This window comes from Salmo salar, chromosome 29, assembly GCF_965601325.2.
Source record: "Salmo salar chromosome 29, fSalSal1, whole genome shotgun sequence".
In the NCBI taxonomy this organism is placed as follows: domain Eukaryota; kingdom Metazoa; phylum Chordata; class Actinopteri; order Salmoniformes; family Salmonidae; genus Salmo; species Salmo salar.
The window spans coordinates 28399577-28418210 of NC_138319.1; the positions used below are offsets into that span (position 1 = coordinate 28399577).

General features: G+C 45.2%; 1 protein-coding gene across 1 annotated transcript; it reads right to left on the bottom strand.

Moving 5' to 3' along the window:
• Positions 1–9308: 9308 nt before the first annotated feature.
• Positions 9309–18279, bottom strand: LOC106590481 (diamine acetyltransferase 1-like). Its single transcript, XM_045710965.2, has 5 exons — positions 18021–18279; positions 17839–17922; positions 14082–14183; positions 13945–13985; positions 9309–12704 (listed from the first exon to the last, which is right to left on the bottom strand). The coding sequence occupies exons 1-5, from the start codon at positions 18049–18051 to the stop codon at positions 12528–12530; spliced, it is 435 nt and encodes a 144-aa protein (XP_045566921.2). The 5' UTR covers positions 18052–18279; the 3' UTR covers positions 9309–12527.
• Between the last annotated feature and the right edge of the window lie 355 nt (positions 18280–18634).

Here is an 18634-nt window from a genome sequence, read left to right on the forward strand (position 1 = left end):
ATGTCCACGATGGCCTGTGCTGTGACAGTTCCGACAGGAACCACTTCTGGCCACTTAGAGTGGAGGTCATACACCACCACCAGGAAGCGCTGATGGTGAGGGACTGCGTGACCATGGATCTCGCCACAGATGTCCAGTTGGATGTGCTCCCAGGGGCGGGACGGCCATGCGAGAGGCTGCAGGGGGGGTGGGGCGGACTGTCCTGTTTTCCCACTGAGGAGGCATGCAGCACAATCCCTGACCAGGGCTTCAATGTCGTGGTCGATGCCTGGCCACCACACAAGGTCTCGACATCGCTGTTTGACCTTCACTATGCCCAAGTGCCCCTCGTGCGCCATGGATAGAACACGCGCACGCAGACCACTTGGGACCACAGTGCAAAACCCTCGAGAGACACAGACTTCTTCCCAGCAAGACAGTTCGTGCTTCACCCTGGCGAAAGTCGCCAGCTCTTCCGGCACGTGTGCTGGCCATCCAGTGCGTATGTAGGTGCGCAGGGTAGACAGTGTGGGATCCTGTTCCGATGCTTGCTTCAGCTCCTCCAGTGAGACAACTGACTGAAGAGGAGCGTAAAGCATTTGTACGAGCTCTGTTTCGTTGTCGTCTGGCAAGACGGTCGGAGTAGGAGCGTCAAAGGAGCGTGAGAGGAGGTCTGCCACCACGTTATCCCTCCCTGGAGTGAACTTCAGCTGATAGTCGTACTGTCTGAGGCGGTCGGCCCATCTGTGCAGCCGAAGTGGCTTGTGGCCAGTTCCTGATGCCGACAGTAGCGTTGTGAGGGACTGGTGGTCGGTTCGGAGCGTGAACAGACGGCCATAGAGGTAGAGGTGCCACCTTTCGCACGCCCAGACACAGGCCAGTGCTTCTCGTTCGCCCACAGAGTACCGTTGTTCTGTGGGGCTCAGGGCCCTTGAGGCGAAGGCGACGGGCCTCTCAATGCCATTCTGCAGCTGTGAGAGGACAGCTCCTAGTGCTCCAGCTGAGGCGTCACATGTGACAATGGTGGGGCAGACGGGGTCAAAGTGAGACAAGACTGGGGCTGTGGTGAGCTGGCTCTTCAGTGAGCCGGACCGCGTCTGAGCAGGCTGCCGTCCAGGCCCATGGCTCATCCTTCTTGAGGAGCTGGCGAAGGGGCGCTGTGGTCTGGGAGTAGTGGGGCAGAAACCGGAGGTAGTAGGCTGTCATGCCCAAGAATGATGCCACCTGAGAGGCTGAGGTCGGTCCCGGGATCCTGTGGAAGGCTTCAATGTTCGACATGAGTGGGGCAATGCCTTTGGCCGACAGGCGGAACCCCACAAACTCGACGGCTGGAGCTGCAAAGGTGCACTTTCCACCGTTAAGGGTCAGGTTGTTCTGCAGTAGAGCGCTGAATACTCTGTGGAGTCGATAATCATGGATGTGGAGGTCAGGACCGTGGACCACGATGTCATCCAGATAGACCGCCACCCCAGGTATTCCAGCGAGGATGGTGCTCATCACCTTCTGGAAGCAGCTGGGGGCGGAGTTAAGTCCAAAAGGCATGCGTGTATATCTGAACACGCCAGCATGTGTGACAAAGGTAGTGAGATCTCTGCTAGCTGCATGGAGGGGTACCTGAAGATAACCCTGACGAAGGTCAAGCTTCGTGAAGATCTTGGAGCCATGGAATTGTGCGGTCAGCTCCTCAGCTGTAGGCAACGGGTACTTATCCGGGACAACGGCCTTGTTCACAGCACGAAGATCCACGCAGGTCCGGATTCCACCTGACTTTTTGGTTGCAATGACTAAGTTTGAAATCCAGGGGGCAGCGTTGACTGGCTCAATGATGCCTGCATCCAACTGTGCCTGGAGATTTTTTGTGACGTCATCACGCAGTGCAAAGGGAATGCGCCGCAGGGGCTGCATGACTGGGCTCACTTCCGGATTCACTAGGGGCCTGTGAGTAAAGGCTGTGAGGCAGCCCAGTCCATCAAAAAGAGTTGGCCAGTTCTGTTGCCATGTGCAGGTAACCTGGTGGATAGCAGACCCACTGTCAGCTCTCAGCGTGAATCCCAAGCCTGTGAAGAGGTCGAGGCCCAAGAGGTTCGCACCCCGCTTTGCAACATGAAATGTGAATGATGGCAGATGCTTGGTGCCGTAGTGTACTGGGACCTGGAGGGTGCCTACAATGTCTATCTTGGATCTACCGTACCCACACAGGGCAGTGGAGGGCTGTTGGAGTGGTAGGTGACTGAAAAACTTGTAGTAAGTGGCAAGGTTGAGCAACGACACCACAGCGCCAGTATCCAGCAGCAAAGGCAAACCCACCTCACCCAGCTGCACAGTGCATGTCCTGAATGACACATGGTTGGTGGAGACAGTTCGGATTTCCGTGCGTTCATGTTGAGAGTGAGATGAAACTAAGGGCCTGTGCTGGGTGGAGCTAGTAGCTGGGGCAGAACGACACACTTTTGCAAAGTGATTGTATTTTGAACAGTTCTTGCATATTTTCCCACGGGCTGGGCAGTTTGAAGCCCTTGAATTGTGAGAGCTAGCCCCGCAGTTGCCACAGCTACTTCTGTTCGTTTGTCTGTGTGCCTGCTGCACGGGCATGCCGGTGTCTGTGTCCATGCAGCTATCAACGTGGGAGGCCATGCACAGCGCGTGATCGTTGTAGTGCGCCTGCTCGGGCTGAAGCTGCTGTGTGAGAATGGCTGGGGGCCGAGTGTATGCTGCAGATCTGTCTGTTAGCATAGTAGAGCATTCCAACGCCGCTTCAACCTGGAGTGCTATTTTAATAGCTCCATCTAGTTGTAAATTATCCGATTCCAAAAGCAGTTTCTCCCTTGTCTTTTCACATAACGTCCCCTCTATCAACTGATCCCTGATGATCTCGTCCTGAAGTGTCCCATAGTTACAAGAGCTAGCCAAATCCCTCAGATTAGCCACGTAGCTTTGAATGGACTCACCCGGCCGTTGGTGTCTCTTCCGTAGCCGGTAGCGTCGGAGGAGCACTAGCTCTTTCCCGGCGAAATGGTTCCGTAGGAGGCTGACTGCAGCAGTGAATGTAGGAGCCGATCCAAGCGCTCTGAAAATCCTTTGTCCCTCTGTACCGAGGCAGTGACGGAGCAGTGCTGTCCTCCGCTTGTCGGAGATTGTAGAAAAGTCCATAGCTTCGATATAAGTGTTAAAGCTATCAAGCCAGTTATTCCACGGGACTGGAGGTTCGCCAGGCACGGCGAGGAATGGTGCCGGCGGTGGTAAACTGAATTCAGCCATCTTCGTCGCCAATGTTATATCTAGCCTAGCTGTAGAAGAACGCACGTCTGCACGGTTTCACATTGTACATCACTCTGTCGTTTAATGACGTGCCACTCATCCTGACAACCCATTCATCCATAAAGCAGCACACTGTCGTAAACCATAACAACGTACAGTATGACGTACAGCACGCCGTACCATACATAACAGTACTAGCTAGCTTAATAGTTAATATTTGCGCGCTAGCTCTGCATATTCAGCTAGTGTGTGTGCGCGATTGACTGGATTAACCTTACGTCAGTTACGTTCATTGAGTGCCTTTCAGACAGTGGATACGACCCCTCTGTTACCTTGCCAACTAAGGAACTGGCAGTGGATCAAACCATTGTGAGGCAAAGGGTGGGGGGGTCGCAATCTTTTGAAACTTAAAAACGCGCTATTAAGTGTCTATAATCAGCACAATTGCTTTCATTGCGTATTATTAATATTATTTAAATTACATAGTTATGTTTCAGTGATATATTGGGGGGGACAAATCATATTTTTCCCAGGATGGGGGGGTCGTGTCCCCCCCGTCCCCCCCGGGATTTCCGCCCCTGCCTGTGCCGTCACTCTACGTTTGTTGAAGTCAGTTCAATTAATGTGACCTCCCGTCAGGCAGCAAAGGCTTCTCAAAGGATAAATAGCTAATTTGTCCTGGGATATAAACATTGAGTTGTTATTTTACCTGAAATGCACAAGATCCTCTACTCCACCAATTACTCCACACATAAAACGGTCAACTGAATCGTTTCTAGTCATCTCTCCTCCTTCCAGGCTTTTTCTTCTCTTGACTTTATATTGCGATTGGCAACTTTCATAAATTAGGTGCATTACTGCCACGGACCCATTTTGTCTTTCAGTCACCCACGTGGGTATAACCAATGATGAGATGGCACTTGAGTACCTGCTTCCATAAACAATGAGGAGATGGGAGAGGCAGGACTTGCAGCGTGATCTGTGTCAGAAATGGAACTGACTTCTATTTTAGCCCTTGGCAACACAAACACTCGTTGGCGTGCACAAGCAGTGTGGGTGCAATAATTGAATAATATAGATTTCTAAATTTATTTTGCAACGCTCGCACATGCGACGCGAGCGGTGTAGTCAGCCTGTAAGGAGGTGAGGGATCCGATTGAGGAAACAGTATTTCACAGAACAGACTTCTCTCGGTGGATAAACGGAACCCAAACCGGCTGCGCGTGTGTGCCATCGTGCATACATTTATTTTGTCACCCCACACCAAATGCAATCACGACACACAGGTTAAAATATCAAAACAAACTCTGAACCAATTACATTAATTTGGGGACAGGTCGAAAAGCAGTAAACCTTTATGGCAATTTAGCTAGATAGCTTGCACTTGCTAGCTAATTTGTCCTATTTAGCTAGCTTGCTGTTGCTAGCTAATTTGTCCTGGGATATAAACATTGAGTTGTTATTTTACCTGAAATGCACAAAGGTCCTCTACTTCGGCAATTAATCCACACATAAAACTGTAGCAATATTGATGTTACTCATATTGATGTTACACAGGAAACAAAAACCAGTTGTAACTTACTTTATTAATGTGCTGGTTGACAACATGCCTAGTAAAGTTTACTTAACTATATATCTTTGTCTGTTGTTACTACAACACAAAGCATATTGAAACATGGTGGCAGTGGTACTCAAAAGAACCTGGATCTCATCGATGTAAATGAAAAATACATCCCAGGCGTTTACAGGCTAGTTAACGCGCCTATCGTGAGTGACTATGCTAAAAGCTAGCTGGCTATTGAATACAAGCAGATTCGTGAGTAGCTAACTTTCCATTCTACAAATAAATCGCCATGGAAAATGCACTTACACCTCCGGGAAAAATAGACTTTGATGATTGTAATTTAGCAATGACCTGGAAAAGATGGAAAGAGGAATTCATTTTGTACATGGCTTTTACAATGAGAGAAAAACCTGAGGACTACATAGTGAAGCTACTGTATTATCTAATTGGGGGAAAAGGCAGAGAGATTTGTGAGACCTTATGTGTGGGCAGTACAAAAGACAATCTCTCTGTTGAGAAAGTAATTGCTTACTCAGAGAGACTGATCTCAGTTTAGAGAAATGCATACAGATTGGAAGAGCTGCAGAACTGTCCAGACAGAGAGCTAAAGTCATAAATGTGCAGGGCCCTGTAGGAGTGCATTCAGTAACACAGAAAGAGAGACAGAGAGGGAGAGGAGAACCTACAGGGGGACAGAGCATTATACAATGCAGATACTGTGGACGGACACATGAGAAAAAAAAAGGGAAAATGCCCTGCATATGGACAAAAATTTAAATCCTGTGGAAAAAACAATCACTTCTCTACGGTTTTCAAAAGTGCAGGGACCAGCAAGAGAAACAGGGACCAACAAGAGAAAGAGTCCTGGTAATGGAAAATGTGTCAGCTGACTCAGAGAGCGGTGAGGATGTTCTGTGCATCACACTAGGGCCAAAGTCAGAGGCCATCAACGTGGTGAAGGAGAAAACCACAGACCCCAATGCAGCTCTCTTTGCAACCATGCTGGTCAACAAAAAGTCAGTCAGATTTCAGCTAGATTGTGGTGCTAGTTGTAATGTTATCCCTGCACACCTCATAAAAGCCAGTCACCTAGAGCCCTGCAGTCAGGTATTGGTGATATATAACAAGAGTACTCTGACGCCACTAGGGAAGTGCACACTTAAAGTGATCAATCCACGCAATAAGAAAACCTACCAAGTTGAGTACATCGTAGTCAACGGGAATGTGCACAGGCCCATTCTAGGCAGTAAGGCAATCCAGGTAATGGAGTTGATTACTGTGCAGCATCACAACATCCTAGCCTTTGAGAAAACAACAGGATCCTGGACTAAAGAGCAAATTAAACAAGAGTACTCTGATGTATTCCAGGGAGATGGATGCTTACCCGGCAAACTGAAGCTGGAAGTGGATGAGCGAGTGGAGCCCGTCCAGCTGCCAAAGAGAAGAGTGCCAGTAGCACTATATAAACCACTCAAAGAGGAGCTCAGTGGTCTAGAGAAAAGAAGGATGATGAAAGCAGTTGAAAAAAGCACAGATTGGATTAGCAGCCTAATTGTAGTGAAGAAACCGTCTGGAAAACTAAGAGTGTGTATTGATCCGAAACCTCTCAAGGCGCTCAAGAGGAGCCATTACCCACTTCCCACTATTGAAGACGTGCTGCCAGATCTGAACAGAGCACGCATGTTCTCTGTTTGTGATGTAAAAAACTGATTTTGGCATGTGGAACTGGAGGAGGAATCCAACTATCTCACCACGTTCTCTACCACCATGGGACGCTACAGGTGGCTGCGCCTGCCAATGGGAATCAGTCCAGCCCCAGAGATCTTTCAGAGGAAGTTGAACCAGGCAATGGAATGTCTTCCAGGAGTCAAAATCATTGCAGATGACATCCTGATTGTGGGAGAAGGAGACAATGATGAAGCGGTGACTCTGGACCATGACAAAAACCTGAAAATGCTCCTGGACAGATGCAGGAAGCTCAATATTAAGCTGAATCCGTAGAAGCTGCAGCTCAGGCTGAAGGAAGTGCCCTACATTGGCCACCTGCTAACATCAGATGGGTTGAAAGTGGACCCAGGAAAAGTGACAACCATCAAACAGATGCCTAGACCTACAGATGTGCAGGGGGTGCAGCGCTTCCTGGGCATGGTAAACTACCTAGCCAAGTTCTGCAGCCACGCCACGGAGCTCTGCGAGCCACTGCGACAGCTAACACACAAGGACTCACTGTGGGAGTGGTCAGAGAGACATGAGCAGGCTTTCAATAAAATCAGGGATAGCATTGCACAGACCCCTGTGCTGAAATACTACAACCCAACAGAGCAGGTTGTACTACAGTGTGATGCTTCAGAGAGTGGGTTAGGAGCAGCCTTGATGCAGGGAGGACAACCAACAGCATACGCCAGCAGAGCCCTGACAGAGACTGAAAAGGGTATGCACAGATAGAGAAGGAGCTGCTTGCAGTGCTGTTTGGCATGGAGAGGTTCCACCAATTCACATATGGACAAACTGTGGAAGTGCAGTCAGATCACAAGCCTCTAGAGAGCATCATGACAAAGCCTCTCCTCAGCGCACCAAAAAGACTACAACGCATGCTCATGAGACTCCAAAACTATGAGGTCAGTCTCCGATACGTTCTGGGAAAACATGTGGTGCTGGCCGACACCCTGAGCAGGGCGTACCTCACAGAACAAGACAACAGAGGCCCTGTGGAGGTCCAAGTGGAATCAATCAATATGATACACTACCTCCCTGTGTCAAGCGAGAGACTAAAGCATATCCAGAGAGCCACTGAACTGGACCGGGAGATCCAGACCCTGAAAAATGTGATCCTGCAGAGGTGGCCTGAAGTGAAAGGACATGTACCCTTGGAAGTAGCCATGTATTTTCACAACAGAGATGAGCTGAGTGTGCAAAATGGAGTTATCTTCAGAGGTGAGCGAGTCGTGCCTACTGCCCTCAGGTCAGAGATAATGGAGAGAATCCATTCCTCACACATAGGAACAGAAGGATGTCTGAGAAGAGCTCGCGTGTGTGTCTACTGGCCAGGCATGAATGCACAGCTGAGAACATACATGGCACAATGTAGCACCTGCACTGCATGGGATGTGAAGCAGCAGAAAGAAACGTTGAGGCCACACGAAGCACCAAAGTGTCCCTGTGAAAAAATAGGGACTGACCTGTTCCATTTCAATGACAGAGACTACATGGTCACAGTTGATTATCTCTCCAACTTCTGGGAAGTGGACCATTTGGAGAACACACAGTCGAAAATGGTCATTCGAAAACTGAAGACACACTTTGCACGCTATGGGATACCTGACATCCTGTACTCAGACAATGGTCCCCAGTAGTCTTCAGACGAGTTCGGAAGTTTCAGCAAGGCTTGGGACTTTACACACAAAACAACGTCTCCAAGATACCCGCAAAGTATGGGAAAGTGGAATCGGCAGTGAAAACAGCCAAAAGACTGATGGCAAAAGCAAAGAGAGCAGATGCTGACCCATACCTGGCCATGCTGGATCACAGAAATACCCCATCACAAGGAACAGACAGCAGCCCTGCAATGGTGCTCATGGGAAGACGTACAAAGACACTACTTATAATGAGTGAAAATCTTCTGAGATCGGGGATGGCAAACTGTCAGCTGGAGAAGTTCAAAGAAAGACAGCAGAACAGGCAAAGTACTACAACACCTCTGCTAAGGATCTCACAGAGCTGCAACAAGATTACAGGGTGAGAGTTCAGCCACTCACAGGACAGAAAGTGGTGACAGAGGGCCACAGTAGTCAGACCTGTGGAGCAAAGGTCCTATGAGGTGAAGACAGAACAGGGACAAGTCTTCAGGAGGAACAGGCGACACCCGAGGAAGAGCAGAGAAATAGAGGAGGATTTCCCCACTGTTGAGGAGCCTGGCACAGAGCCAGTAAACAGAGCACCAGCTGACGCCAAGCAGGATGCTGAACACAACCTAGAGGTGAATGCTGAACAAGACCTAGAGGTGAACACCTCAACAAGAAGATCCAAACATCTCAGGTCAAGCACCTCCTGATGTAATCAACACTCCCCACACAAGGTCTGGTAGGGCCATCCGAAGACCTATACACCTGAAAGACTTTGTGTGAAGGTAAAAAAAAAATATGTATTTTACCTTTATTTAACTAGGCAAGTCAGTTAAGAACAAATTCTTATTTTCAATGACGGCCTAGGAACAGTGGGTTAACTGCTTTGTTCAGGGGCAGAACGACAGATTTGTACTTTGTCAGCTCAGGGATTTGAACTTGCAACCTTTCGGTTACTAGTCCAACACTCTAACCACTAGGCTATGCTGCCGTAGCCTAGAAAATAATAATAATTAATGGACAGTCAGTTCACATTCCAGTTTATTGCAGACATGGACTACAAACCAAAGTTAGGTGGAGTCTGCCTTTGTTGTAAAAAAAAGAAAAAAAGAACATGTAGCAATATTGATGATGTTACTCATATTGATGTTACACAGGAAACAAAAAACAGTTATTACTTACTTTATTAATGTGCTGGTTGACAACATGCCTAGTAAAGTTTGCTTAACTGTATATCTTTGTCTGTCAGGACTACAACAGAAAGCACATTGAAACAAAAACGGTCAACCAAATTGTTTCTAGTCATCTGTCCTCCTAGGTTTTATCTTCTCTTGACTTTATATTGCGATTGGCAACTTTCATAAATTAGGTGCATTACCGCCACCGACCTCTTTCAGTCACCCACATGGGTATAACTAATGAGGAGATGGCACGTGGGTACCTACTTCTATAAACCAATGAGGAGATGGGAGAGGCAGGACTTGCAGCGCGATCTGCGTCAGAAATAGAACTGACTTCTATTTTAGCCCTTGGCAACGTAGACGCTCGTTGGCGCACGCAACCAGTGTGGGTGCAATAATTGAATAATATAGATTTCTAAATGTATTTTGCAATGCTCGTGCACACGACGCGAGCGGTGTAGTCAGCCTGTTAGAGTACTCTAACCTGAGTCTTTAGAATCACGATCTAATGTTTTAGTTAAACTATATCTACAGAAACATCAGCCTCATATGAGCTGATTTAAGGATCAGGAGAATGAAGGGAATAAGGTTCAAGGTTATAAGTAGGGTGTTCACGGGTGTGGGTGGGTTCATACTTCACCTTTCTTCAGGGTATAGAATACTACAAAGCTCCATTTACAATCGCTGACGGTGTATACCACTCCACTTTCTTTGTCCGGGCACAATGCTTCAGGAAACAGTGCTTCGACAGTGGAAAAGTAAATCAGCTAGCATTGTTGTAATTTTCTAACAGGTGATGATAAGCAGAAATAAGGGAGTACTATCGCTCATAAAAGTAGATGTGAATTTATCTTTCAAACAATCCCCTTGTACGCAGCTAATAGCTAGCTAACGTTAGCCATAGCAAGTAAGTTAGCTACTGTACTTAGTGCAACCTAACAGTACAGATGAAGATGAAAAATGATCTGGCCTACTGTACATCTTACTGTAGAAGTTATTGTTGAAAACAAGTCAAGGTTGGAACTGTTGCTGTTAAAATGGAAGTAAATATTTTATTCTGGAATAAGCTGATTGAAGCAAGATGCTTTTTGAGGCAAACACTCAGGAAGTGGCCTTCTGCCTGACTGAGAAAGCAGTATATGTTCTGATCCAGTTTAGCACCACATACCTATGCAAGTCAGGGTTCTCAACTCTGGCATACTTAAAAAAACAAGTACAGAAACAGACTCATTGCTGAGCATGACCTCAGGGTTGCACTGTCAAAAACTGAGCCCAGAATAGACACACTTGTTGAAAACCTTAACCAGCCACACAACAATACTTTCTACAGCAGGATGTACAGTAGACCTGATTATTTTTCATCTGTACTCTTACTTAGGGTTGCACTATCAAAAACTAAACCTGTGAGTGTTCTGTCATACATCTGTGTGATGTGATCAATCAGTTTATTCCAGTTCAGAATGAAAATGATTTATTGTATTTTAACAGTTCCAACCTAGACAGATATGTAAGAGTGTTTTTAATGGGGAAAAATAAACAAACATTTTTATTTATACGGGTATTTCATTATTTCTTTTAGTCTATATTGCATTTGTTTTAGGCATACGTTCAATTGAATGCACCAATATTTACGTATGGTTGCATGTTTTCATAAGCTTGGGTTCCATGGAAAACACAGAATTTCTCATTTGGGTCCCAACTGAAAAAGTTTAAGAACCAAGGTTCTGTAAATAAAAAAGTTAGTGTTTTAATCTCCTTGGTGTGTCTTTAAATAGATGCCAATGGTTAATCAGTAACAGGGCACCGTTTAGAGCTCTGGACAGAAACAAGTCAGTTTCGAAGTTCAGCGAGGCTCATAGGAGTCTAGAATGAAAATATGATGGCCTGTCTGAGGATAAAGGATGCGGTCTCTTCTCAACCCCCCTATACTCTCTGCTCTTCCTCGCACTCTCTCCCTCCTTCCCTCTCTCAGATGGAGCTATTATAGTCTGTGCTGTATGTGGATCAACGGTAACTAAGTCACGTACACACTCTGTCCTGCCCCATTTCCTACCAGATTGATGTCCTTCATTGTATTTAATGGAGTAACGCCAAAGAAACGTTATTTTCAGGAGATATTTCTGAGTTCGTAGGAAGGTTTAGAGTGGAGTACAAGTGTCTACTAGAGATTGTGGACAGGGTTACAGTAAAGAGGATCTGTCTCTGCCTGGGCAAGGGGTTGGGGGAGGAGACGACAGGAGAGTGTAATATTCTCTAAACGCTACAGGGCCACTACAGTGATGGGTTCTGGCTGTGTGTGTGGTTCAGGCATTGCTGCACTGAATGTTCAAAATACAGTCAGTGAACACCAGACATCCTACTGATATGCATTTCCACGCCCCTGGTTTCTGCCAAATCTGACTAGGATGTGTGTGTCTGAGCATTAGATACTGTGACAGTTTGGCATCTTTCCAAGGTCAGTGCAGTAACTAAGTGTTCCACTCCTCTGCTCTCCATAGACTGTTATAACAGATCACACATCCCCCTTACACAAAGATATCAGAGGGGACAAGAGAGATGGAGGAGGAGAAAGAGGACAGGGCTGTATCTAATTTTCTTGATGTTACCATTCTGAAATGACTCCCACGAGAGACGGAGGATGAAGGGAGGGCATATGGAGTGATGCATGTTCTGTAAAGCCGTCCCCTCCCCTTCCACACGATCATGACCCATAACATCTGACCCCTGACCTAAGCCCACCGTAATGGGGGGCCAGGGATTTCATTGTAAAGCAATCACCCCACTTCCCTCCTAGCCGCACAGAAATCAGTCACCATAGAACATAATAACCACCAACATAAACACAAACTACAGAGAGAAAAATAAATAAATCACTGTATCATAGAATAGTAAAATACATTGGTCAATAATGAAACAGAGAACGCTAGGAAGTCTAAGGTGCGTTGATTAAATACTACAACTACTAAAACGATGCCTTCAGATAAAATACGTGACCTAAAAGAGTGACTAGATTGAGAAAGTTGGTGAACACATGATTAGTAATGTTTAATGCCCCTTTTAATAATAATAATAATCTACTTTCAGAAGTCACACCCCCCCCCCCCCCCCACCGCTGAAGTGAAAGACAGGCAAATAATTAAGTGAATTTAAATTGACCAAGTCTGTCACTCTTGTCCCCATATTTCTATGTGTCTTGGGGCCAGCTCACTCTTTGGAGCCGGAGGACATCTTGAAGAGGGAGCTCTTGTCGATCTTGAAGAGTCTCCATCCCTCATCCAGAGTGATGTCGGCCGCCCCACGACGCTTGTAGAACTCTATAGACTCCTTGTTGCCCCCGGCGACGACGAAGTGCATGCTATTGCAGTGAGTCTTGAATGCCATCTGAGGGGGAGAGAGGAAGGGAGAGCAGGTGTTAGCACACATAATTCAACCCAAAAGTGTTTGATGGGGTTGAGGTCAGGGCTCTGTGCAGGCCAGTCAAGTTCTTCCACACCGATCTTGACAAACCATTTCTGTATGGATCTCGCTTTGTGCACGGGGGCATTGTCTTGCTTAAACAGGAGAAGGCCTTCCTCAAACTGTTGCCACAAAGTTGTAAGCACAGACTCGTCTAGAATGTCATTGTATGCTGTGGTTTTGATTTCCCTTCACTGGAACTAAGTGCCTAGCCTGAACCATGAAAAACAGCCCCAGACCCTTATTCCTCCTCCATCAAACTTTACAGTTGGCACTATGCATTGGGGCAGGTAGCGTCCTCCTGGCATCCGTCTAAGCCAAATTTGTCCGTAGGACAAATGAAGCGTGATTCATCACTCCAGAGAACACGTTTCCACTGCTCCAGAGTCCAATGGCGGCGAGGTTTACACCACTCCAGCTGACGCTTGGCATGGTTATCTTAGGCTTGTGTGCGGCTGCTCGGCCATGGAAACCTATTTCATGAAGCTCCTGACGAACAGATCTTGTGCGGATGTTGCTTCCAGAAGCAGTTTGGAACTCAGTAGTGAATGCTGCAACCAAGGACAGACGATTTCAGCACTCTGCAGTCCTGTTCTGTGAGCTTGTGGCCTACCACTTCGCAGCTAAGCCGTTGTTGCTCCTAGACCTTTCCACATTACAATAACAGCACTTACAGTTGACCAGGGCAGCTCTAGCAGGGTAGAAATTTGACCAACTGACTTGTTGGAAAGGTGGCATCCTATGACTGTGCCACATTGAAAGTCACACAGCTCTTCAGTAAGGCCATTCTACTGCCAATGTTTGTCTATGGAGATTGCATGGCTGTGTGCTCGATTTTAAACACCTATCAGCAACAGTTGTGGCTGAAATTGCCGAATCAACTAATTTGAAGGGGTGTACATACTTTTTTATATATAGTGTACATCTTCTCTTTTCCCAACGCACATTCATTGATTATTTCAACAGCAATAACCAAACAAAACACACAGAAGAACAGAATCAATGGTATGTACAAAAAAATCATAACTCACTGAAATGGGCTCGATATGGGATTCTGTTTGAGGCATTGACCTACAACTGGATTCTGGCCAGAGCCATGTAACTGACTGACAGCTCCCATCTAGTTGCCATGTTTGTACAGGGTCATAACTCCTAAATTACTCACATGACTGAGGAGCTTGAGGATCTCTGAGCCGATGCCAATCTCTGGTGGAAGGATGACAGAGAAGGAGAGATACTGGTTACTGGTCAGAGAGGAAAGAGAGCGACAGATTAGGAGAGGAAAATAGTTATTTTGCTTACTCCTGTACTCTTCCATGACAAAGAAGTCTTCCAGGTAAAGCAGCTTGCCAATCCAGGGGTCATAGGTGAAGTAGTACATGGCAAACCCAATCACTACAGGACCTGGACACAGAAGTAAACCCACACACATTAAAAACAAGCCAGATGTAATGTAACAAGCTTGTACCGGAGTTACAAGACACTAATCTAAGGTCCGTTTAGCATCTCCCTAAATGGTTAAGGGAGGTTAGGACTTGGAGGGGCAGAGCTGCTCATAGATCTATGGTTAAGATTAACTTGTACTTTCAGCGGTTAACTCAGTCTGGTTGCCAGGGGACTGTGTAAAGAGGAGACGTGTCAGTTGGTTGTGTTGTGAGAACTGATGCGTGGAGACAGGCTGTTCTAGCTCAGAGAAGCTTCCAACAGAAGTTGGTTAGCGGGTGTGTATCGCACAAGTGTGTCTGGCCTACATGTGAGTGACATCTACATCCATAACAGGAAGTAGGCCTAGACACTATACACACCAGCCTTTCAATCAGAGAGACATGTGTTTGTGTGTGTGTACAGCAACAACATTTCAAACAAGACACCTAGTTACTTCTCATAGAGAATGTGCCAAAGTGTAGCTGAAATGTTTGTCTCCTCCCAGACATCCACTGTCATGTCATTGTGCATCACATCAATATACAGTGCATTCGGAATGTATTCAGACCCCTTCCCTTTTTCCACCTTTTGTTACATTACAGCCTTATTCTAAAATGGATTAAATAAAACAATTTCCTCAATCTACACACACACACACACACACACACACACACACACACACACACACACACACACACACACACACACACACTACTACATAATGACTAATCAAAACCAGGTTATACATCTTTGCACATTTATATAAATAAATACATATACACACTACCGTTCAAAAGTTTAGGGTCACTTAGAAATGTCCTTGTTTTTGAAATAAATGCTATTTTTTTGTCCATTAAAATAACATCAAATTGATCAGAAATACAGTGTAGACATTGTTAATGTTGTAAATGACTATTGTAGCTGGAAACGGCTGATTTTTAATGGAATATCTACATAGGCGTAGAGGCCCATCATCAGCAACCATCACTCTGTGTTCCAATGGCACGTTGTGTTAGCTAATCCAAGTTTATCATTTTAAAAGGCTAATTCATCATTAGAAAACCCTTTTGCAATTATGTTAGCACAGCTGAAAACTGTAATGCCGATTTAAAGAAGCAATAAAACTGGCCTTCTTTAGACTAGTTGAGTATCTGGAGCATCAGCATTTGTGGGTTTGATTACAGGCTCAAAATGGCCAGAAACAAAGAACTTTCTTATGAAACTCGTCAGTCTATTCTTGTTCTGAGAAATTAAGGCTATTCCATGTGAGAAATTGCCAAGAAACTTTGTCATTATAGGGTATTGTGTGCAGATTGGTGAGGGGGAAAAAAATTGTTTCATCCATTTTAGAATAAGTGGGAAAAAGTCAAGGAGCCTGAATACTTTACGAATGCACTAACTGTTTTAAGGAAAAAGGTGTCTCTGTATCGAGTAAGGACAGTACAAACTGGGCTAACAGTAAGGGCTGTGGCGGTCATGAAATTTTGTCAGCTGGGGATTGTCAAGCAAATAACTGCCAGTCTCACGGTAAGTGACCGTTAATTAACAAACGCATTTAGCATGTCCTGGCTTCCATGCATAGCCTACATGCCACTGATGCTGACCTTAAGAACATCCACATTTTAAAAAGTCTAATAAATCCATGTAATATAGCCTACATCATCACAATACATCTATTATGTATTTTAGACTGGTCTAAAGAAACATGATATGAAGAAAATGTTGTCTATTTCAAAAGAACAGAACAGCATACACCTTGTCCTTATGTTAGGCCCTGACCTGGGTATGTCATACGGCTGTGGGCTACACTAGTTCATTTAGCAGACAAGATTTGCTTAGAATTCCATGGCATTATATTATTTCATAATTTGAAGAATTCTATTGAACATAGCTGAATAAAATAGAATGTTTTCTCCAAAAGATTTCTGGGGGAGTGCACACATGCGGCTATTCTGTGTTGAGCGGTTAACAAAGAAACAGGTATTCCTATATGCTTCATTTATAATTTTTTATTCAATTTTAGTTGTGATGAAAACATATATAGTGATGAAAACATATATCTCGACGTTTGTATTTTTGATATATTCCAAGGCTTCATGATGCGACTAATGATGATTTGAAAAAAGTTCCATTAAAAAAGGCATGAGCTCTGCTTTGTTATTTGTGCAGGCTGCACACATTATCAGCCTCTCATTCACAATTTGACAAACACTTGATAATTCCTCGAATTTCCCAGCTGCTTCCACATTTTGTGGCCATAATACCCCCTAAATACATCTATGCCTTTTGCGGCCAGAGGCCGTTGTGCCCTTGGGCTGAATATAATAATTATAATTCCCTTCTCCCGGCTGCGTGCTCCGAAGCACCTCTCACTTACATGGCTCTATCGGCCCATCACGTGTTCGGGTCTTTCTCACAGGCTACAAGTGAAGACAGACACATCAGGGACACAACTGCGCGCGTCCTTATCCAATTCCGAGGCGCACATTGAAGATATAGGAAGAACTATCCACATTTACTTTTCGTCAGCCAGCAAGATGAGTAGGCCTAACAAACAGCAAAAGCACAAGCCTATGTCAATCTACTATCCCCCATAGTAAATATTCCAAACATAGCCTGGGATAGTTGTGTGATGCAATAGATCCCGAATTAATACAACCACTAGCATCAAAAAACCTTTAAGCAATGAGGCTGACGCAGCAGATCAAAACGTTTAGCTTAAAAATGTTGATAGCCTAATAGTTTATTTCGTTACATTATAAGGGCAGCAATGTGCAGACGGCAGTAGGCTATAAGCGCAAATGTTCCAAAATTCAATTCTCAAAAGTGCAATTATGCATGTATTGCTTTTATTATAAAGTGCATTTTTATGGTGAAAATTATCCCTCAAGCACTGTCTCAAAACAGGGGCATAAGGGGAAAATGCATGTCATCTACGCACTTAAATAGAGAATGGAGGACGCTTTTCCCGTGGTTAATTTTCATGCCAGCCAGGTGAGCTATACTCCTGTTGTACAGAGAAGCAATGCGCTTAATATTAGGAACGTTGAGAAATAAATATAGTAGGCCTAACCAATAGAAAGCTGATCTTCCTCTTCTCAGTAGAGGCCATCACTCTGTTTTCTCACTCAATTTCATAGCCTATAGAAATGTTGCGCAACATGAGCTCTCATGAAGTGTTTGATTTGATTTTCGATAACATTTGCATTGATGTCAGAGTGGTTAGAGGGACAATAGGGTGCTGAGTACCAGGCAGTTAGCAAGTTTGGTAGGATACTGATGACCATCAGCAGAATCAGAGCTTGGAGAAGACTAACTACTGTCACATGGAATTTGACTGACATCATGACTCGTGACTGCAGGTGTGGCGGTAATACTGTCACCGTAACAGCCCTAATTACAGGTTTGATTTATGTTTGGCATAGGGTCAGTAGCTACATGCCAGGGATCCCCATGGGGCAGACACATTCTTCTATGCATAGGAGAGGCACCGTTTCAGTCAAGCCCATCAGATATAGTTTGCTATAATACAATACTTGTCTATGTCGCACTCAACACATCCATCCAATCCTCTGAGATGTACAGGTGTGCTCCAGGGGATAGGCGGGATGAGACGATATACAAAATCTCTTACCGATGTTGCTCTGCTGCTCACTGGGGACTTCTGCCACCACGCAGTGGTATAATGGGTGGTCACCGAATCCGTCCTCGAGCAGATCTGTTATTACAACGTTAGAAATGCCTTATAAACTCTATGCACTGCAGTCAATCACACGGTGACCGAAACAGAAATGCTTTAGTTTCATTCAGACTCACCTTCCTCAGTCAGTATCACTTTGTCTTCCATTTCTTCATATTTAGCCAGTTCCTGGCCAGAATAAATATTTCAGATTCAAAACCAAGAACAGCGAGTCAATAGGGAAGGTTTCTCATTCACTGAGATAAGTGACGGTCAACAAAGAGAACAGTATTTAACTTTAGAAACACATGATCAAATGGAGGAAACCGGGCTCGTTGACAACATAATAAACACAAAAAGGTACAAACAGAGCTAACTGTGATACAGACGGATATCCAGCGGGAAGTTGTGTGTTTTTGTCACCTTCAAGACAGACAAGTGTGCAGAGTTTATCTCTGAATGCAGTTAGGATGAGCACATTTAAAATACCCAAATGGGGGATAACAGGCTGGATTTTCAGGACATTCCCTGGTCATTGTAACCACCACCCGGAGGGCAATGCAAAAAAAATGTATCACAATTTCTCCGTTTGTACCGACATATTGAATATTATTATAGAATATGCATAAAATTCATCCTCCAATTGCAACGTCTGCCTTTTGTCTCAAAACGTTCAATTTTTAATACCTTCAAACAGTAAGTTAGGTAAGCCTAACTTCAAAATAGTCCAGGGCATCATCACTGTCAATCG